This window comes from Phyllopteryx taeniolatus, chromosome 3, assembly GCF_024500385.1.
Source record: "Phyllopteryx taeniolatus isolate TA_2022b chromosome 3, UOR_Ptae_1.2, whole genome shotgun sequence".
In the NCBI taxonomy this organism is placed as follows: domain Eukaryota; kingdom Metazoa; phylum Chordata; class Actinopteri; order Syngnathiformes; family Syngnathidae; genus Phyllopteryx; species Phyllopteryx taeniolatus.
Window position 1 is genome coordinate 22,229,619 of NC_084504.1, and position 22,267 is coordinate 22,251,885.

The 22,267-nt window shown below is 41.5% G+C and overlaps 2 protein-coding genes across 4 annotated transcripts in view; both read left to right on the forward strand.

Moving 5' to 3' along the window:
* msh3 (mutS homolog 3 (E. coli)) overlaps positions 1-20,970 on the forward strand; it is a 46,759-nt gene extending 25,789 nt beyond the window's left edge. Inside the window, exons 20-23 of one of the 3 annotated variants that reach the window (XM_061767646.1) lie at positions 5,097-5,283; positions 14,403-14,535; positions 14,632-14,800; positions 19,911-20,970. In XM_061767646.1, coding sequence (XP_061623630.1) covers positions 5,097-5,283; positions 14,403-14,535; positions 14,632-14,800; positions 19,911-19,995 — 574 coding nt within the window. In that variant the 3' untranslated portion in view covers positions 19,996-20,970. The remainder of the gene's footprint in view (positions 1-5,096; positions 5,284-14,402; positions 14,536-14,631; positions 14,801-19,910) is intronic. The other 2 variants (XM_061767645.1, XM_061767647.1) reach the window with 2 other exon arrangements.
* A 25-nt stretch (positions 20,971-20,995) lies between these two features.
* rasgrf2b (Ras protein-specific guanine nucleotide-releasing factor 2b) overlaps positions 20,996-22,267 on the forward strand; it is a 50,524-nt gene continuing 49,252 nt past the window's right edge. Inside the window, exon 1 of the mRNA XM_061767642.1 lies at positions 20,996-21,873. The gene's annotated coding sequence lies outside the window, so the exon portion shown is untranslated. The remainder of the gene's footprint in view (positions 21,874-22,267) is intronic.

Consider the following 22,267-nt stretch of genomic DNA (forward strand, 5'->3'; position numbering starts at 1 on the left):
TCCCACATTGCCTTTATCAACCTATCACTTTCTAATTGAGACAGAGGAAAGTTTGTATGGATATAAACACCCAGCTAAGTCCCTCTGCTGCGTCTATTGTGTGTAACATTGTCATTTCATTTCGTGAGCTTTCTGCTCTAATAAGTGAAAGGGAGACGGGCAGGGTGGGAAGAGTTGATAGAACCGGATTGGAATGAGCAGACTTGGTGGGTTTGGTGAGGGTAATGAAATGCTGCGTGGGTGTCTAATGGGCTACCCTGTCTGAGATGATCCCAGTGATTGATTAGCAATGAGCTTTTAAAGCAGGACAGCAGCTCGCAAAATGTTAGTGTGCCATCCCTCCCACGCTATTGTTTTTTTTTGTTTTTTTTTACAAATGCCATACAGTAGTTACATAAAAATATGTTACTGTACGTGAATATGTTTGTTTGTTTTGCCGCAGCAGACTCCAGTCGGGTGCCCCAGTGATCTCCGTGCGTGTTTGTTCTTACAGATGTAAATCTGCATGTATGCAGCTGCTGTGTGTGTTTTCTTGTCTGCATTAAGTCCTGAAGGTTACAAAGCGCAATCCTGCATCCCTCCACGGTCGTTATGGAAACAACCAAAATGAGGAATCCTGTTTTAAAAAGGTCCCCTAGTCAAACAGTAGAGATGGCGTGTATGTGACGTCGTCATGGTCCCCAGTAAGTGTCGTAGTGATCTGTTGCGCAGCGCTGCATCCCGAATGGACTCCCGGCTTTTTAATAGTTTTACAGACAGCCTGTTCCTTCTTGTAGGCGGCACACGTCTGCTCGGGCCTTTCACAGCATGTGCATTTCTAAAATCGGCCATCACGCAGGAAACTGCTCTCGCACCTCGGACTGGAGTCTAAAAAGCTGACAAAAGCAGTGTGAAAGTTCGTAGTAATGTGTAACATAACGCACTGATTACTTGTAGCAGTGAATGCTTTTTGTGGGTCTACGTACAGTGGCACCTCTAAGGTATTTTTTTCGTTTTTGTTTTTTTGGACTTACTAAGATTACGATCTTTTACTAAGATCCCAAATAGCGGGTGCTAAATCGCATATTTACTCATTGTAACTACGCACACTGTTGGCAGCAGGTGTAAAAGTGGTGGAGAACGCCGTATTTAAAATAGGGTTTTGCGCTTTTGGTAGCGCGGTTTTCACAGGGAAATGTTTGTGGAAGAGCGTAACAGATTACTGTCCTGAGTTACAGGAAGGAAATATATCACTCCAATAACTTGTGAAGCCAGCAACCGTAATAAAGGTTTGTGCCTGCCTTTTAAATGCAGTATTGAAAGACGCAAAATTAGCCATCGCAATTCCTCTCATGTATTATTGATCACACGGCACGTGCTAAATTAATCTATTTGTATATGTTGTTGTTACCAGAGTGTACAAAATAAACTGCATGGCAATTTAGCGCGTTTGACAGAAGCAATCCACGGCTTCCACAGTTGATGACGTGAGCAATTAAGTTTGTGCCCGTTTTTGCACTCGCAAACCTCTAGTTTGATTTTAGTCAATCTTAGTCAATCCTATAGGTTGACGTCTCACGTGATGTCATTCCTGATGATGGTTAAACTGTGTGTTTTTTTTTTTTTTTGTTTTTTTTTTTTGTGTGATGGATTTCTTTCCAGGTCAAAATCTACTACCTCGTGGGCATTTTTTACTGTATTGTAATTACAGTACGTCACTAAGATAAGATATGGTCACAGTGTCAGTCAACAAATATTCTATCACCTGACATTTTATTAGGTACACCTGCGTAGCATGATGAGATCAATCCGATATGAGCTGTATCAAATAAATTCTGCCTTGAATTATGTTCTTTTTTTATTCATGCTGTCAGAGGTTTTAATTTAACAATTATTGTCATTACTGTAGCTTTAGTGGTGTTTTTTGTAATTATTCACAAGTATAGTATTTTACCCCTCTCTTGTAACTAAATAATAGAAACTTTATAACTAAAAAGACACCAACTTCTCTGAAAGTGTCAATCAAAACTGAGCATGATCTTTTTCAAGGCAGAATTTCTTTTTTTAAAACTCTTGCATTGCATCTCTAGACTAATAAGGAAAATATTGTGGAAAACTTAATTTATTTAAGTAGTTGAATTGGAAAAAGGGAAACTCATACATTATGCAGATTCACTATGCACCGATTGAAATATTTCATGATTTGATTTGTTGTAATTTTGATTATATCTTGCAGCTAAGGCAAACCCATATCTCAAGAAATTTAAGAGCATAAGAAACCGTGAAAATAAATTTGAATGTAGAAATTAGCTAGGAATTTGCATTGTTTTTAATCTCTACGTTTCATTTGTTCAATTGAAATACTAAAATACATTTTCTAAAATATTCACATTTTTGTGATGTACCTGTAGACCAAACTGAGCTTTTTAACCACTCATAAAATGAATGCAAGTGCATTTCTTAATATACTACATGCAATTTCGCAAAAGTTTTATTTAGTGAAAAGTGCCGGTTGTTTTTCCATTTGGAGTTTATTTTAAAATGCCATTTGACTTTTTGTTTACGCATGAACACATGAGCGAAACAATCACTTTAATGGAACAGACTTTGACCAGCAGCATAATGGAATTGCAAATGAAGCGCAGCAGTTTTCCAGAAACACTTGAGATGTGGCTAAGCATGTTTACTGGAAAGATGTGAGTGGTGATAAACGGAGCCTGTTTCTACAGTCTGTGTTTTTGGCGGGAACGAGGCGCTCCAGCTGGACACTGCGAGCACACGTCCCCTCGCCTATGGACAGACGAGTGTGTGGGAACACCTCTGGTCCGTTTCATCGGATTGTACCCATCCTTGCTGACACACAACTATAGATCGGCAATAATTTTCCTCGAGTGGCAGTCGCGCAGGGAGACACTGTTGTAAACGAGCTCATGTAATGCAGCTGCATGCCCGCCACGCCCCTCTTACGTATAGCGTGGCGTAACCACGGCCGCACGGGAGGGTACTGTTTGTGCGGTTCATTGAAAGGTACCATGTTGAAGGTCAATTCGGAGAGGTGCAAAGACGCACTTGAAGGTGAAGGTGATGCTGCTTGCAGCACTCTCTTTGGAATTCTTGAATATCTGATCAGTTAGTAGAACTGCAGTCCATCGCCGGATTAACACTAAATACTGGATACTGTAACAAACTCCTTCATATGCCAGAATTTTGTCATTGAAATACATTACATCCATCCATCCATCCATTTTCTGAGCCGCTTCTCACTAGGGTCGCGGGCGTACTGGAGCCTATGCCAGCTATCATCGGGCAGGAGGCGGGGTACACCCTGAACTGGTTGCCAGCCAATCGCAGGGCACATACAAACAAACAACCCTTCGCACTCACATTCACACCTACGGGCAATTTAAAGTTGTCAATTAACCTACCATGCATATTTTTGCGATGTGGGAGGAAAGCGGAGTCCTCGGAGAAAACCCAAAACATACAAACTCCACACAGGCGGGGCCAGGGATTGAACCCCGGTCCTCAGAACTGTGACGCTCTAACCAGTAGGCCAACGTGCCGCCATTACATTACAAACCTTGACAATTATTAGAGTACATGTATAAGATTTTTAATGTTTTAGTGGTTTAATTTTATGATTGATTCATTTCTGATTCATTTCTTGGAAAATTCAGTTTGCTGTTCCTCCTTCCTGTTCAAAATGGTGCAATGTCGAGAGCTCAGTGAAAATGAAATCAAATTCACTTGATGACGCTGGTTGGTCTCTCCTCATGCTTTTCTGACAGCTGGTCAAGCACTGTACGTATATATTGCTTTGTATATGTTGATGTATCATTTTAGTGTTTTTAAATCGTTTTATTTTTATGAATATTTTTGTCTATATTTTGATGTGTTTTGTCACTGGAATTTCTCGTGTTATATATGAAACTATATTGATTCAAATATTATTCCCTGAAAAAAATTTGGGACTTTTGTTCTATCAAAGGTGTTGCAGTAATACATATTGCGTACTTCTATTATCACCACAAAGCAGCAATGATTCAATTGGAAAACAAATATCTATTATGAGGAAAATATACAATGAGGCGGCACGGTGACAGACTGGTTAGAGCGTCAGCCTCACAGTTCTGAGGACCGGGGTTCAATCCCCGGCCCCGCCTGTGTGGAGTTTGCATGTTCTCCCCGTGCCTGTGTGGGTTTTCTCCGGGCACTCCGGTTTCCTCCCACATCCCAAAAACATGCATGAATTGGAGACTCTAAATTGCCCGTAGGTGTGAATGTGAGTGCGAATGGTTGTTTGTTTGTATGTGCCCTGCGATTGGCTGGCAACCAGTTCAGGGTGTACCCCGCCTCCTGCCCGATGACAGTTGGGATAGGCTCTAGCACGCCCGCGACGCTAGTGAGGAGAAGCGGCTCAGAAAATGGATGGACATACAATGACATTGGTTACATTGGTGCAACTTAGGCTACGCTCACACTACAGGGAATGATGCCTAATTGCGATTTTTTATTTTTTTTTTACATTTTTATATAGTATAGTATGTACAACAAAAGTGACTTCTAATGTGAACATAATGTGTCTGTGAAGTGACAGGTATGCGCACAACACAACGCAATGTGTTTACGGAAGTAAATATGGCCCCTCGTCCGGACGCGTTTGTAACAATTTCAGATTTTGAATTTACTCAAAAATGTACTTACTCAGGGTGGTTTTTTGGGCCTGTTTAGTTGGACACAAAGTTGTCATCCTGTTGTATGAATGGCAACAGGTGGTTACATGGGTTAATTGTACCTTCTGCCATCTAGTGGAAGAAAATATAATTGTTCTTCCTGTCACTATATGTCGCTGGGACAGATAGCTGAGCAAAAATACATTATTTGTGGTAAGTAAATGAATTAGAGTGTTCAGTCTTTTTGAGTAGGAGTCTATCAGTATGGCACATCTTGACAATATTAGTACACTTTTCCTCGCAAAAGCATCCAAATGTATTAAGACTACGAGGACATCTCTTATCACAGCCTCCCAAATATTTTAAGCTTGATGTAGGTCTTATATTTTCTTTTGGTGAAGCGATTTTAACCTTGATATCCTCTTCTTTTTGTCTGACGATTAGAATGGGAGCGTCGGACAACATCTACAAAGGCCGCAGTACTTTTATGGAGGAGCTAACGGAAGCCTCAGAGATTATTTCCCACGCGACCGAGCGTTCCCTGGTCATCTTGGACGAACTGGGCCGGGGTACCAGTACCCACGACGGCATCGCCATCGCCTATGCTACGCTTGAGCACTTTATCAGAGATGTAAGTATGTGTTTTCGACGGCCACATGACCCTCTCTTCTTCTTCAACTGTGCACTACCTTTTACAAGCATTGATTGTGTGATCTGGAAGCCAGTTCAATTAACCTTCAAGTTAATGGCCTTCAATTGAATCTTTGTATATTTGTGTTGCGCCTTTGCCCGCACTCGCTTGTGTGCTCTGCAGGCCCGGTATTGTTTGTTTTGAAGGAAGAGAGACAAAGCAATGGTGAAACCTCGTCAGTCCAGCAGCTCTTCAAAACAGAGCGAAATAGTGATGAGGTTTGATCTATGATGTCAATAACCTGTTGAGCTGCAACAGAAAAGGAGGCAAAAGTGTTCTCGTGGTGCCTAATTTGTTCGCTGTGCTGCAGCGGGCCTCATTTTCCTCAACGCAAAAAACCCATACTAATCAAAACTGATGTTGGGTAGCTCACCTTTGTGCTCGTAAGGGACGTCTCTGTGCTTCCATGTGATGTTTCCTGCGAGCTCAAATCAGCTGTTACACTGATTTACACTGTATGCAACTGTCTTTTGAAAAAGGAAAAGACACACAGTTGGAAAAATGGTTTTGACTGTAATCCCAAAAGGTCGGTTTGGCACAAACACATCACCGCTTATCACCAAAATAACACTATATCTAAAGTGAGTGAATCTTAATGGTGGTGGCAGCATCATGCTTTGGGGTTGCTTTTCTTCAGCTGGAGCTGGGCCTTAGCCAAGGTGGAGGGAAATATGAATAGATCCAAATAACAGTCAATGTTAGCACAAAACCCTACAACTCAATAAATTAGGATGGTGTCAAAAGATTAAATTAGGTAGTTCAATTCAAAAAGTGAAACTCATCACTACACACACTCAGAGTGAAATAGTTCATGATTTTTTAAATATATATGTATAATTTTGATGATTATAGTTCACAGCAAATGAAAACCCCAAATTCCCAATCTCTAGAAACTAGATCAAAAATCAGGAGACAGTGTCTAATGAATTTATATAATGTATGAGTACTGAAATAAATTGAATTTTTTTAAATCATATTCTAATTTATTGAGATGAATCATGAAAAGCCTTCTAGAACAGCAAAATTTTGGGGGGTGTAATCAGAGGCACTTTAAATGGTGACAGGTGTGTGCTGACTCCCATTTGACATGAGTTGGGATGTGATTGGTTATTTCTAAACACAGCCAGATCCCAGTTAAATGAGGGTGTGCACACTTGTGCAACCGCATTATTTCTGTTATTTTTACCAGCCCCCTCAAAAGGATAAAAAAATGAAGTTTAGTTGTAAAGGTTCGAGGCCACATTAATGGTGAAAAAAAGTTTGAAAATACATTTCTTGCTCTCATTTTTTTACCCCACAAAAACCTGGCATTTGAAAAGGGGTGTGTAGACTTTTTATATCCACCGAAGCTGGAAATTGCGTCAAGTACCTGGACAATCATGGAACGAGCACTCCTAGGAGGTAGCTTGGAACGCTGTGTGTTCTTTTGGGATTACATTGGTTTGCAGAGCCTCGCCTCATTATAAGCCTTTGATTCTGTGGGCACAAAGTAGCGGTATACTGAGACAAGTCATGGCGGGGCTGACTGTTTTCACACCTCATGCAATAGTGATGAGCAGATTTCGAATCAATCATCTGCTGGAGTCCGAAAACCCCTCTATAAAAGAATGTTGTGGAACCTTCAAGGTTTCACAGAACTGATGTTTGCCATTGTGCAGTCCCTCAGCGTACTTCACAAGCAGGGGCGGAGCCAGAGTGTGTGGCCAGGGGGGGGCCGTGTTCACCATAGATTGAAGGGTGGCCACCCCGATACCCTTGTTGTGCATTTAAAATAACCACATCTAAATGCTAACATATAATGCGAAATGCTATAGACAGGCTAACAAATAATATCGATAATTGCGGTCTTATAACCCTTAACACGTAGACAGATAATATCACAATACTCAAAGGCATACATTCCTTATCCTCCGCGAAGAACGACTAATATTATTGTGGCTTTCTGAGGAGCTGAGACATCGCCACATAAATCCTAATGTCTGTTCTGTATTACACAAGGCGCACTCACCAGAAGGAGCAGGAAGTGTTTTTGAGTTACGTGCGTGGTCAGAATCGGAATCAAAAATAAACTCGTATCTCGAGGCACCACTGTATCATGGAAAACTTAATTTACTTAAATATTGTTATTCAATTCAAAAAGTGAAACTACACACTACTAGTGAAACGTTTTGGACACACCTTCTAGTGTTGAAGAAGAAACTGTCTAAACTTTTGGCTGGTGTAGATTCACGACATACCGAGTGAAAATATGTTGACGATTATGTCTTGAAATGAATGCAAACCCTAAATTCACACTTCCAGTAAATTCGAATATAACATAAGAAGCAATCCAGTTGAAAATTGACCTTCTTAAAAATATTTTCTCATTTTTAATGAATCTAAACATGAGTTTGACTTTTGTAAATTAACTGGACACAGTCTTGTGGTTTATGTAATTTTGCACAAAATGTGCTGACTCTCGAACCACCTGTTGTATAACAGCATTGATTTGTTCGAGAGTCCTCGCTACAAAAGGAAAAAACAAGCGAAAAGAAGTTGGGCTTTGCAGTGATATCCCTCCTTGGTACAAGAAGACCCCCACTGTCTTTCATGCTCTCTTCCTCCCACTCCTCCTCCTCCTCCGCCATATCCTCTTCCTCCTCACCAGACATGCCTGCTCGTGTCAAATTCAGACTTCTCCTCTTTTGACTCGGTTGTTATAGAAACGCACCTTTCCCTGCCCCCAGCATTCACCCACCAGCATTCAAGGTGGTTAAGAATGTAGATGTCTTTCATAACGCCACTCATGGACGAGACAGCCTTGACGCTGAAAGTGAAAATGCAGAAAACTTACAGGAAGCTAACAAGTTACTGGGGTTTGTGTTAAATTGGGCACTGGGGTCCATTTTGGTGTCAAATCCACAGGTGTCAAACTCGAGGCCCGGGGGCCAGATCCGGCCCGCCGCATCATTTTATGTGGCCCGCCAAAGCAAATTTGAAATGTAATGCATAATAACGTTGAGATATTGCAAGCATTTTTTTGTCATGTTATGTTATGTTACCAAACCCCTTTTTACAGTAACTTGAACAATAGTTGAACAAACTCATCCTTGACTGCTAATTTCAGAAGTAGTTCTCCATTGGTTTGTTGTGTAACAGTATATTTAATATTATGAGTAGGCGATTAAACATTAATATGGTCTCACAGTCATAACGACCCTCTTAGGCAAACCGTAACTACAATGTGGCCCGCGACAAAAATGAGTTTAACACCCCTGCTCTAAGCTAAAACGCTTCACAGTGGCCTCCTCTTCAGCCATTAGTCTCCCTGAGACTCACTAAGGCTGTTCACACGAGCAGCAGGTCCTGCCATTAGCTTCACACCATGCTTTGCGCTACACACATTGCTCTCTTCTCTTTGCGTGGCCCGAGTCGGTCACACCTCACATGACAGCAATAGGCACTAGCGGATGCAGCTTTTTGCAAAATACAACTGACAGCATCAGCTCACTTATTGCTCTCTTCAAATGGTTTTCAGGAGGTGACCCGGTGTGGTCGTAAATAGCTTGAAGTGCTGGTGGGAAGAGACTGGATGTATGCATTACAGTAGTTTGCTTGCACTGTACTTATACAGTGGACCACCGCTATTCACGGGGGACATGGACTGGGCCGGACCGTAAATAGGGAAAATCTGCAGATAATTGCCGCCCATAATGATTGCATTGAGGAAAAAAAGTTTTTTTTTTTTTTTTAAACCCCCCAAAATCTTGGATAAGCGGAAACAAATCTTGAATAAGCGGGGGATAACCCACCAATACGCCTTTTTGGGGTTTGTTCACCCTAAAACCACTCCTCTACCATCTGCCTGTTCGTTTTAGGATTCATTTTAAAATTCTTTTATTTGCTTTTAAAGCCTTGAAAGGCCTTGCCCCATCATACCTCTCTGAGCTGCTGCACCCCTAAACTCCTAGCCACTCTCTCAGGTCAGCTGACCAGCTGCTCCTGACAGAGCCCAGAGCCAGGCTTAAGGCCTCTTTATACTCCCGCGGCCGACAACGCCCGCATTGCGTCACGTGACCGACGGATTGGCCCGCGCGGCCCCTCTGCGTAGCTTGCCGCGCACATGGCAAATATAGTCAAACGCCGCGGAGATCATCTCTCGTGATTGGTCCGTTTTAGTCACATGCTGTGATGACCTACTCAGCGTGCTCCTTGGTTCTACATACCATCTACCCTGCCGCCTTCTCGATCATTTTGCAGCATAGTTAAACGTATCATCTGGTCATCTAGGTCCATTTGTTCCTGCAGACACTGTTCCACGGTCACCATTGTTGTTGCTTTGTTCCTTGTTACTGAAAGGAAAGTTACCTGAAATGGCCAAAAAGATGCAGAGGAAACTCCACGATGTGGTGTCCTAGCCAATACCAGCAGTAGCGACACCCTCGACTTGGAGGTGAACTGCAGTCCATTTTCAAAACTGGGCACGTGGGTTGCGCTCGAGTATAAAGGCAAACTACGCGCCGGATAGCCGCAGTGACGTCAGCACGGCCGCCGTCCGTGAATGCTTTGCCACTCCACATCAGACAAGCCTCATCTTAGCATAATTTAATCAAATAAAAATTGATAAATGCATTTTAATTAACCATTTAAAAACACGCTGAGTTAATGCTACAAATATTACAGAATGTTTGATTATGTAAAGGCTCAGTGGGCCAGGCTCATATGTGACCCCTAGGCCATACTTTGCCCACCCCTACTGTAGACAGTGCATTTCTCGTAAACGTAAAGTTCATTATTTTGGAAAAATGCCTCATTATGTTGGTGTGCAGTTTTACATCACTGCCAACCACAGACACCAACAATAAACATATTGTTAACTTAATACCGTTCTGAAAACTGACTATTATTATCATTGTAAAGACAGAACTCTTTGATTGGCTCACATTCGGTTGTGCAGGTATACCCTAATGAAGTGTGTACAGCTGGGGTCATTTTACTGAGCATTATTCCTCGAGTGACTCCAACCAGTCCGTGACGGAGTCTCAAACTGGCAGCTCTTGCTGTGGAGCGCTGCAAAACAACAACAACAACAAAGGTCATCTGCTGTTCACCTTAGTGTCGACCCCAAACAAGATAATGTAGTAGCAGATCAACGACATCCTCGCATGCAACGTTTATACCAAATCTTTTATCCACTCTTTGTAGCTCACTAACTGCCCTCGGCGAGCAGCTTGTTAGCTGCGAAGTGAGGACACCGGCGGAGCGGCGAGGAAATGTAGTTGTGTCTAATTGGATGGAAAAGCCTGATGAGGTGGAGAGACGGCGATGCTGTGTTGACACCTCTAGCCTTTTGCTCAGGATCAGATCACCCGGCACATGCGCCAACATGCTCAAATCCCATGGCTATCGGTTAGCGTGTCGTAAGGAAAAAGCCTCACAGAACTTTTGTGAAGTTGAAGGTTCATATTAAGAATTACTATAGTATAGGAGCAGAAGGGCACGGTGTAATAGTAGCCTTGTCGGTGTAATAGTAGCCTTGTTGCCCCCCCCCCCCCCCCCCTTCCTTCTCTTTAATATATATCCAAGGTTTTCATTGGTAGGGTAGTGTTATCGTGCGAGTGACTCGCTGTGGCGACAGTACACTATGGCCAAGGTTTAGAGAGGAGTGTCTTCTTATTGCTGTGGCCAAAGTGCTTGCTAATGTGATGTCCTGTTGGGTTTCCTTAATCTCTAATAAACTTGCTTTTGAATCGCCACCATATTTAAAGTGCCTCAAGATCTTTTTTGTTGTAGATAGGCTCCTCATTCACTTTTACGGAAATACTGCCCTGATTGCCTAAAATTTCAGGATGAACCTAAACTGCACTATAACCTTTTTCTCTTGGGAGAGGTAATAAAGATACTCTGTTCTATTCAAAATACATTATGCGTAATCCTCAGGATTTGTTACATTATTAAAATTGTTTAAGCCAAGTGTACTGTGTTGATGCAAACATGTACTAGATTGGAGGGGAACCCATCACAATGAATAATTTGAGCTCATGAACTTTCTATCAACTAATCGATGACTTCACTAATCGCTCCAACTCTTCATTTCATCAGCATCTCCCACCAGCGAGGCTGTCAGTGCACCCTGGGGTGGTCTGCAACTAACGAGCTGCCATTGGCATCCAATCAGAACATTATTCAGGCGCAAACTGCCCGCCGCCGCTCTCCATTTGTGTATCTTTCAATGTAGGTGGACAGGAGTGATTTAAAGTAATGTGTGTGTGTGTGTGTGTGTGTGTGCGTGTGTGTGTGTGTGTGTGTGTGTTTCACTGAATGTGTTATCATGGGTGCTGGTCCATGTGCTTTTACTGGGAAAGTGTGGGCGTAGCCCTGCTCGTCTTGTTCAGAGGGAGGTACAGTATTTCTAGTGACGTGACCTTTGTCACGCCGAGCGAGGTAGCGCACTCGTCCTGGAGTCATTCGGGTTCTGCCGTTCTGCGGAGGAACATTCAGAGAACAACTTGTTTTTATTTTTTAGCTGGAAGCTGCTTGAGCTAACCACACCACATTTCTCCTCATTTGTGTCATAAATGCAGTGCTATTCAAACAATCAATATCATCCTGACTTGTCATAGTTAATAGAATGATGTCAAATGCATGCAATGTTGAAGGCTCCATAAACTAATGTTTTCAATGAGAAATCCCAAAGAGAAAGATTAAAGTATAATTCAATGTGGTGCATTTGTCCACAAATAATGCCTTAATATGAATACACAATCGACACAAATCCTCTTTGTTCTTCAGCGTAGACTGTTACATAATTGTTACCACACCTACCATTTGTTATGTGTATTACATTTTATAAATCCCTATTTTTCCCTCCCACAGATCTCTCTTGCACTCGGGTAAAGACATGATAATCAGTAATGTTTATGCACATAAATAAATACGGAATGGGCACAATCATCCCACTGTTTACATACCTGTACCTGTACTTTATAATAGCAAAGGTCAAATCAATTAATTTATCAATCAGTCGGGGGTTTGGTTATACCCACTAGTTCCCATGAATCTTAATTGTTTATCTTATTAAGACATTTTGGACAATTTTGGGCTTTCAGTTTTCTGGGCATAGTTAGCCTTTTTCTCATTACATGTAGTACTTTGAAATGTGATACCAGTCCTGGAACATTTCTGACACACTTCGTAGAGCAGATATAGGATGACCTGTGTCTGTGTGTGTGTGTGTGTGTGTGTGTGTGTGTGTTGGTGGGGGGTGAGGTAAATAATCACATACTCCCCAAAACTTTTCACTGCCTGCATGTGTAATGGCCAGTTGTCCCAAAACTACGGCGGCCCTGAAGTGCAAAACACAATAGCAAATAACTACACATAGCGGCAAGTTAAAAAACACGACAGCAAATAACTAATCATGATGACAAATAACTAAACACAGCAGCAAAAAACAAAAAACAATAACAAATAACTAAACACAGCGTCAAATAACTAAACACAACGACAAATAACGAAACACAACAGAAAATCGAAAATTGAAAAACACAACAACAAGGAGCTAAACACAACAGCAAATGGGGGAAAAAAGAAGAAAAAAAACGAACTTAAGCTACCAGAAAAGGTAGGCACTGGTCGGGGATAAGACTCAGCGCTCATTGGACGAGAAGGAGGACTTGATTGGACGCTTTGACCAAAAAGTTATTCCGCGTCTGGCGTGGGTTTTGAATGACATATTTGAATGACATATGTAATGACAAATGACAAATCAGCGATGAGTCTTATCTCCCTCATCAGTACCTACCTCTTCCTGTAGTTTCATCCAATCAGCGATGAGTGTCATCCCCGACCAGTACCTACCTTTTCTGGTAGCTTAATGCCATTGTGTTTTTTCATTTGCTGTTGTGTGTAGTTTACTTATTGTTGTGATTAGTTATTTGCTAATGTGTTTTTTGATTTGCTGTTGTGTTTAGTTATTTGTCATTGTGATTAGTTATTTGCTGTTGTGTTTTTTTTAATTGGCCGTTGTGTTTAGTTATTAGCTGTTGTGAGTTGCACTTCAGGGCCACCGTACAAAACTATTGTGTGTACGCTAAAGTATAAATGAACACCTATGGAATAACTTCCCCAAAATGAGGGGGCGATTTCATTGTCGTGTGGTAAAATGTGTTCTGCTCAGGGGATCGTTGGATGACAAATCCAACATGAATATCTGGGCATCCTCTCGGACATCTTCATATGATGCAGAATAGTCGGATCTTAAAATGTATTTTTTTTGGATGCGGCTTACAGCTGGTGAGTAGGTGGGCAGGGGTTAGCTCACAGGGCAAGTAAATTATTCTCGTAGTCTCTTACTTTTTAGGGTTACTTTTTGGACAGCCTTTACATAACATGGAAAGCATTGCATAAACAATATTCTTGACATCAGTCAGCTCTTATTTAACACATGCAGCTTTTCCCGAACACACTGTTGATTCCAAAGTAATTCATACCCTGGCTACATTTGGAGTTAAAAAATACAATAAATAAAAGATTTCTTTGGAGAGATTAATTTTCAAGAAATAAGAAATGTTTTTTTTTTGACATTTCAAGAAAAGGTTCAATTCATGCATATTAAATGTTCAGAATTTATAGCTGTTTAGAATGGTCTAGATCAGCCTTTCCCAACCATTTTAACCAAAGATACTCAGTCACAAAATTGATCAGTTAAAGAATAACTTGTGCTTCATGCTGTATGTTGAGCAGAACTGCGGCCTAGTGATTAGCACATCGCCGTTCTGAGGTTGAGGGTTTGAATCCGAGCTCCGGCCTTCCTGTGTAAAATTTGCATGTTCTCCTCGTGCTTGCGTGGGTTTTCTTTGGGTACTCCAGCTTCCTCTCATATTACAAAAACATGCATGTGAGGTTGGTTGAAAACTCTCAATCCTTTATAAGTATGAATGATTGTTTGTCAATACTGTATGTGCCATGTGAAATACTGGTGACCTGTCTCGCTAAGTGCCAGCTCGCCTGAAACCCTATTCAGTACAATTGTGATAGAAAATGAATGGATAGATGCTTCTGTCCTTCCTCTGCTGCAGGTGAAGTCTTTCACCCTCTTTGTGACCCATTACCCGCCCTTGTGTGAGCTGGAGCGAGTGTATCCACAACATGTGTCTAACTACCACATGTCCTTCCTCCTCAATGACCCTGATGTGGCCACTGACACACAAGGTATGCGTGTCTCTAGGCACATTAAGATGTTTTAGGCATTTTTGAGCTCAGTTTCAAGCATTGCTGTTTGTGCTTACCTGAGCCACGTCTTGGCAGATGGAGAGGTTAGTCCTGAGTTCATCACCTTCCTCTATCAGTTAAGCGAAGGAGCTGCCGCGCGGAGTTACGGCCTCAATGTCGCCCGCTTGGCTGACATCCCAGAATCAATAATACAGACTGCGGCCCTCAAGGCCCGAGAGCTAGAGGATGCAGTCAACTCCCGAAGGTGAACACACGCACACAATCAGAAACTCAGTTCCTGAAAGAATATTAACCCACCAAGCTTCAGGTTTGCAATCATCCTAAGAAAAGAAAAAATATTGACACACTTTCTAATGTGGGCTGCATCGTGTAAAGGAAATATTTTTATATTGAAATATGCTAATGAAATCATGAACAATTATGCAACCGATACAAAAAACAATGCCTTCAAATAAATCTCTATATTCAGTGTATCTACATCATATTTCATCCATCTCCTTTCAATTATTATTGAGGCTAAATATGCTGTTATTTAGTTGAAGGGAGCATTTGCAGTTTTACCAAAAAAAAACAATAAAAAAGAAGGCATGACACTCACACAGTCACACATTCATAGCCAGTCACCTCAGCAGCCTCATGCGTCTGTTACCTTGGGCTTCAGGTGCTTTGTTGAAGCTGTTTTGGAAAATATCACCTGAACATTTTTTTTTTTAAATGCGCGTCCCTGGTTTGCTAACAACCGAGCATAAGATTAGCAAACAGAAGCAGAGCAACAGGATCTCAAGCAGCTGAGGGGATCCAGAAGCAGTGCGGTATTAGCAACATTTCTCATCAACAGGATTGTGTGTCACCTTTTTTTAGTTTTAATTAATTGTGCATTCAAGAAAAATAAAACTTCAAATCGATAAATATAGTATTATAGTAACGCTGTTTTACGAATACGTCATGCTACCAACGCCGCAGCCATGGCTAACGTGAGCTTGTTTACAGTGCTAATGCTAGCATAGTATTCCTGGTGCTGCTATTTTATTGAAGCTGGACAGGGGTCTCTATGACTATTTAACACAAATATGCACTTTCATAATTACATGCCATGATTAGAATTGTGTTTGTACACAATGGGGGGCGTAGCTTTGGTCAGAATGGTGGGAAGTAGGAAAGTGAGGCTACATTCAAATCTTGTTAGCAGTTTTAAAACTGCAAAGTCTGCTTTTAACATGAGCATAGTTGGGAACAGGCAGCATGGTGGTTAGCGTGTCTGCCTCACAGTTCTGAATTTTGGGTTGAGCTCGGCTCGGCTCCAGCTCATCTGTGCTATAGGTAACGGATTGATGAATTTTCTTATTTTTAACCCACTTCTTAAGGTTTGTTTCTCCACCCACCATAAAAACACTGTCCTACTACAAAAAGGAGGAAAACAAAAGAGCTGTATTAAAAATGTTATGTGTTTAAGAGAGAAGAGAGAAGCATACCGCCTACACACCCGTGTTGGAAACGCTGACCAAATCAGTTGTCATGTACTGAACCGAACTGTACCACTTGGTGGGCTTATAGTAAAAGTAATCACAGTATCTGTTTTTTTTTTTCCTGAGTGAGGCAAGGAGGTGTCTGTTTGGAGAGATGATGACAGTATTATCGATTTACATACAAACTCTTTAATATTAAGTGGTTTTCATATTTAACACCAACATGTTTGTGGACCGACTTCATCCATCCATCCATCCATTTTCTGAGCCGCTTCTCGTCACTAGGGTCGCGGGCGTGCTGGAGCCTATCCCAGCTATCATCGGGCAGGAGGCTGGGTACATCCTGAACTGGTTGCCAGCCAATCGCAGGGCACATACAAACTAACAACCATTCGCACGCACAGTCACACCTACGGGCAATTTAGAGTCTTCAATTAATGCATGTTTTTGGGATGTGGGAGGAAACCAGAGTGCCCGGAGAAACTCACGCAGGCACGGGGAGAACATGCAAACTCCACACAGGCGGGGCCAGGGATTGAACTGTGAGGCTGACGCTCTAACCAGTCGGCCGCCGGACCGACTTCAGTTTGCACTAAAATGAATGTCTATCATCTGTCAGCTAACCCACACTTTAACCTGAGTGTGAACCTTTATGGAAACATTACAAATAAAAGAAATAAATTATAAACAGTATGGAGTCAAGCCCTTTGAGCTTAAAAAAAAGGAAAAAAAGGGAGAAAAAAAAGCCATAACAAAAAAAAAGTCACCTCATCAGTGCTTTAATAGTTTCTGACGTGAGAGCGGCGAGTCGGCATGTCATGAGGTTGAGTTCAAAGCAGCTTCAGTGACATCAAAAGGAGTGTTTATGCAAGGGGTTAACGCCCAAATGAAGGTGATTTCATAGTCGTGCTTCTCAAGCACAAATTGGATGTAATATCCCTGGAATATGAGACTAGAGATTACTAGAGCCTCTCTGTTACGAGGGAGAAAGACAGCCTGATGTATTAAAAGCATCATTCATGTAATTGTGTTTGTCTTGAAACCTAGGAAGCGCTCACAAGAAAATGAAACATTTTAATCAGTGACCTAAATTGGGCACCTTATCAAAAATTGACTTTTTTTTAACAGCTTGTATACATATCAGTTCATCCATCACTTATTTGTGTTTGGTGATGTGTCCCTGTGCCACATACGCACAGTGTAGTGTGTGAAGTGTTTGTCAAAAGTGTGTATGTACAACCCCAATTCCAATGAAGTTGGGACGTTGTGTTCAACATAAATAAAAACAGAATACAATGATTTTCAAATCATGTTCAACCTATATTTAATTGAATACACTACAAAGACAAGATATTTAATGTTCAAACTAATAAACTGTTTTTTAGCAAATAATCGTTAGCTTGGAATTTTATGGCTGCAACACGTTCCAAAAAAGCTGGGACAGGTGGCAAAAAAGACTGAGAAAGTTGAGGAATGCTCATCAACCACCTGTTTGGAACATCCCACAGGTGAACAGGCTAATTGGGAATAAGTGGGTGCCATGATTGGGTATAAAAGCAGCTTCCCTGAATTGCTCAGTCATTCACAAGCAAAGCTGGGGCGAGGTTCACCTCTTTGTGAACAAGTGCGTGAGAAAATAGTCCAACAGTTTAAGGACAATGTTCCTCAATGTACAATTGCAAGGAATTTAGGACTTTCATCATCTACGGTCCATAATATCATCATAAGGTTCAGAGAATCTGGAGAAACCACTGCATGTCAGCGGCAAGGTCGAAAACCAACATTGAATGCCCGTGACCTTCGATCCCTCAGGCGGCACTGCATCAAAACCGACATCAATGTGTAAATGGGCTCAGGAACACTTCAGAAAACCAATGTCAGTAAATACTGTTCGGCGTTACATCCATAAGTGCAACTTGAAACTCTACTATGCAAAGCAAAAGCCATTTATCAAACACCGCCGGCTTCTCTGGGCCCGAGCTCTGCTAAGATGGACTGCTGAAAAGTGGAAAAGTGTTCTGTGGTTCAACGAGTCCACATTTCAAATTGTTTTTGGAAATTGTGGATGTCGTGTCCTCCGGACCAAAGAGGAAAAGAACCATCCGGAATGTTATGGACGCAAAGTTCAAAAGCCAGCATCTGTGATGGTATGGGACTGTGTTAGTGCTAATGGCATGGGTATTTACTGAATGTTGTTAAAAGAAAAGCTGATGTAACACCGTGGTAAACATGACCCTGTCCCAGCTTTTTGGGAACGTGTTGCAGCCATAAAATTCTAAGTTTGTGATTATTTGCTAAAAACAATAAGGTTGATCAGTTTGAACATTAAATATCTTAGTAGCCACAGCGCACACTCGCTAGCAAAATGACCACAGCCAGACTAAACTAGAAAAGACTACAGACTAGTCGACTTTCCTTCTCTGGAGTGAGATTTAGAGCTTGATGTCGACTAATCATTAGTTGATGTGTTTTTGGCCTGCTTCAGGAGGCAGAGATGCTTTGCAATAACAGATGAGTGCATTGAGTGAAATGAGTCCGTGAATATAGATTATTGCAAAGCAGTCCCTCTTCCTGTGATTTTTATTTTATTTTTTTCACAGTGGTGCCTTGAGAGACTACTTTAATTCATTCCATGATCACTCTTATAACTCAAAACAGTCGTATCTCAACTCATCTTTCTTCATTGAAATAAATAAAAACTCCATTCATCCGTTCCAGTCTCCTAAAAAAAACAACTAACATTTTTGTAATGTTTTTTTAATCAGAAAAATAGCACATTTCAATGTATAAAAACATATAGTAACAACATATTTAAATGGGATGTAAAGAGTCAAACAATATGTGCCTAATTCATTATAATTAATTTATCGTGGCTCCTTGTGTGTGTAAATTGGCCACCAGGGAGCGGTATAATACAATCATGCAGACACAAACGAATAAGAGTTTCACAACTCCTGTAAGTGACTCTGCTACCTGCGCTTATATTAGTAGTTTTTCGCAGAGAATAAAGAATATATGCCTATAATTATTTTTATATTTTCTTGCTACACATTGATGCACCGTTGATCCTGTCGCTTAAAGAGATATAAAAACGCCACATACTGTTGATGCAATTTGTTAGCTCATGTATGGCGTTTCCCATTATGTGTTAGCATTACGCTATCAGACTTATGCGGTTTTTAAATACACTATGTTTAATTATCTTTGTTTGATGTTGAGTTTGACAGTAATCTTCAACTAGGAGTGCATTTAACAGTTTGAAGCCTCTTTTATGGAGAATTGTTCACAATCTGCCAAACTGCCATTTGTGGTGAAATGAGTTGAGTTTACTGCCACCATACAGCGCTTGCAAGTCAAAGCAAAAAAAAATCCTGGATGACGGCTTGTATTTTGAACAAGTCTGGTCACTCGTATTTCAGGGCAACACTGTATATAAACTACTGTACCGAAAAATATTAATGACGTCATGAGCGGCTAATATACATCGACTTAACTTTCATCACATTAGTATTGACTTGAACAAAAAAAAAAAAACGTGCCTTGACTCAATAAAGGTTGGGAAACTCTGTCTTAATGCAGGCTGTGGAACAGACAGCCTTCTGGGAGTTCAGCGCCGCAACGGTTCTGCCTAACTAATCCTGACCACATGAAATTTCTGTCCAAACAACACACACGCGCAGCCATACCTCCTCATCAGTGTAATCCTCCCTATATGAAATGTTTGTACTTTGTTGGAGTGAGGCTACATTGAGTACACAAGACACACAGAGTGGGATAAGCTGCTGGTCAGAAGTTGACAACACACAGCTGTCAGTGTATATGTTTGTGAATATGTGCGTGCACATTAGTTTGATGGTGGGTGTTCTTTCGTGTCTTTTGTCTCTCCAGGCGGAAGAATGAAAAGTTACTCTTGGGGCTTTGGAGCATCTCGAACAAATCCTCTCTCACCGAGTGGCTGCGGTCCAACTCCTGACACCCGTGTAATGCAATATGGACGCAATCAGGACCCAAAACACACAAGATACAAAAGTGTGCGGGTGTTTTTTTTTTTAGATCCTCAGGTTGTGTTTTCTGTACTGTTGCATGTAGTGAACATTCTAAACATATACCAAGGATAACTGTTATGCATTTTTACATCACTGCAGCTTTAGAGTGCAGAAGTACTACCCACAAAGGGACTGCTTTTGTACCCTTGACATTTAACTTTTACAGCTAGGGAGTTTTACCCTTAGAGGTCTGTGCTACACTGCACGGTTTTACAAGATGAAAGAACACCGCACTGCACGATGTCAAGCGTGTCCGTCATAAATTGACCGAACGATCACACTGTGTGACGAAACGTACATTGAATCCTGGCTGTCGACAGAGAGGATTTCAGGCTTGGATTGTTGTCTCGACTGTGAGACGAAATTTAGCGCTTGCCATAGGGTGAATTGCTTTGTAAAGAAAAGAATAAAAGGAGGAAAAGGAAAGTGTGGTCACAACAACTTGGGATGTCGGCCCGCTAGCATGAACCATAGCTCACCTCTATTTGAGTCCCTTCAAAGACATTTGATGACTCCTTAATCTCTGTTGTGTTTGGTGGTGCTGATGATAGTGGCTGACTGTGGAGATGGTGTTTTTTTTTTTTTGTTTGTTTGTTTGTTTTTTTAAGCTACAATGTCCGAGATGGGCGGCACGGTGGACGACTGGTTAGAGCGTCAGCCTCACAGTTCTGAGGACCAGGGTTCAATCCCCGGCCCCACCTGTGTGGAGTTTGCATGTTCTCCCCGTGCCTGTGTGGGTTTTGTCCGGGCACTCTGGTTTCCTCCCACATCCCAAAAACATGCATGAATTGGAGACTCTAAATTGCCCGTAGGTGTGACTGTGAGTGCGAATGGTTGTTTGTTTGTATGTGCCCTGCGATTGGCTGGCAACCAGTTCAGGGTGTACCCCGCCTCCTGCCCGATGACAGCTGGGATAGGCTCCAGCACGCCCGCGACCCTAGTGAGGAGAAGCGGCTCAGAAAATGGATGGATGGATGGATGGATGTCCGAGATGCTTTCCCACGACTGCAACTTTCGTATGGGACATACGGTTTATAAGAGGTTTGAATCCTCGTTTCCACCAAGTAGTTCAATTTGTGTTTTGAGTTTTTGAGTGTGTTTTGCTGTATCCGTCTGAAGGCATTCCAGAATATCCAACTTGAAGCACCCCACTTGGTGCTAAACATGCTTTTCCAACACATTTGCGGCATTTTAGCGTGTTTGGCAGATGCAGTCCTGGTTGGAGCTCAGGATACACATCTGTGGCTGTTTTTGCACACACAAACAGGCCCTTCCTGGTTCCAAAAAATTACATTTTTCAAACTGTGAGAGCATAAAAGGCAAGAACATGGACAGAAAATACCTTTTTGCATAGTTCCTGTGAATTGCTATAATTTACTGTATAATAGTTATTATTCTTTCACTTGTTTTTTTCTCCTTTAATCACAATGAATAGTAGCCTCATCGTGCAACAGATTCAATACAATCAGAGGACAAAATTCAGCTTGATTGGGACGACGGGTGCACTTTCATCCCCCACCCCTAAAAAAACAAACAAACAAAAAAACCTCCTTTGTACTTTTTCTGCATCGCTCTGGATTTACACCTAATATCTGAGGGCACTGCAATTTCTTAGTTGTTATTCTTCCTTCCTTTCTCTTTTCTTATTACTCAACAGATTGGATGTAATCAGAGAACAGGATGTCTTTGGCCCAATCGGGATTGCTGAGAATTGCTCGGTTCTTTTCTTTTTGTTTTGTTTGAACAATGCGGCGGCATCTCTCGACAGATTACAACTAAAAGAAAAAATGCGTGGCTTGTTCAAGGTAGGTTGTTAATTTTCTTTTGTTTATTTTTTATTTTTTTTAAAGACTGAAAACGCCTGTACTATTCATGCACAGCCTCTTGGGGGGGGGAATCTTTTACATGAATGCATGTACAGTCGTGAGTGACCCACCATAGGATGTTTTTCAAGAGATGAGCCGTTTGCTTGGGGGTGCAAGCAGAAAAGAAAATCTCGATAGAAGCAGTGAACTCAAGTGAACACTCTTGACTCCAAGCAGAAGTTCAGCAGATGGTGAACAATTCTTCAAAAAGAGTCTTGAAGTTGTTTATTGCCCCTCCCGGTTGAAGTTTACAGTCAAATTAAAAATTGAACAAGGAGAATCAAATGTTGTGTATTCAAAACATCCAGACAACTTTGCCTTCAGCTAGGTTAAT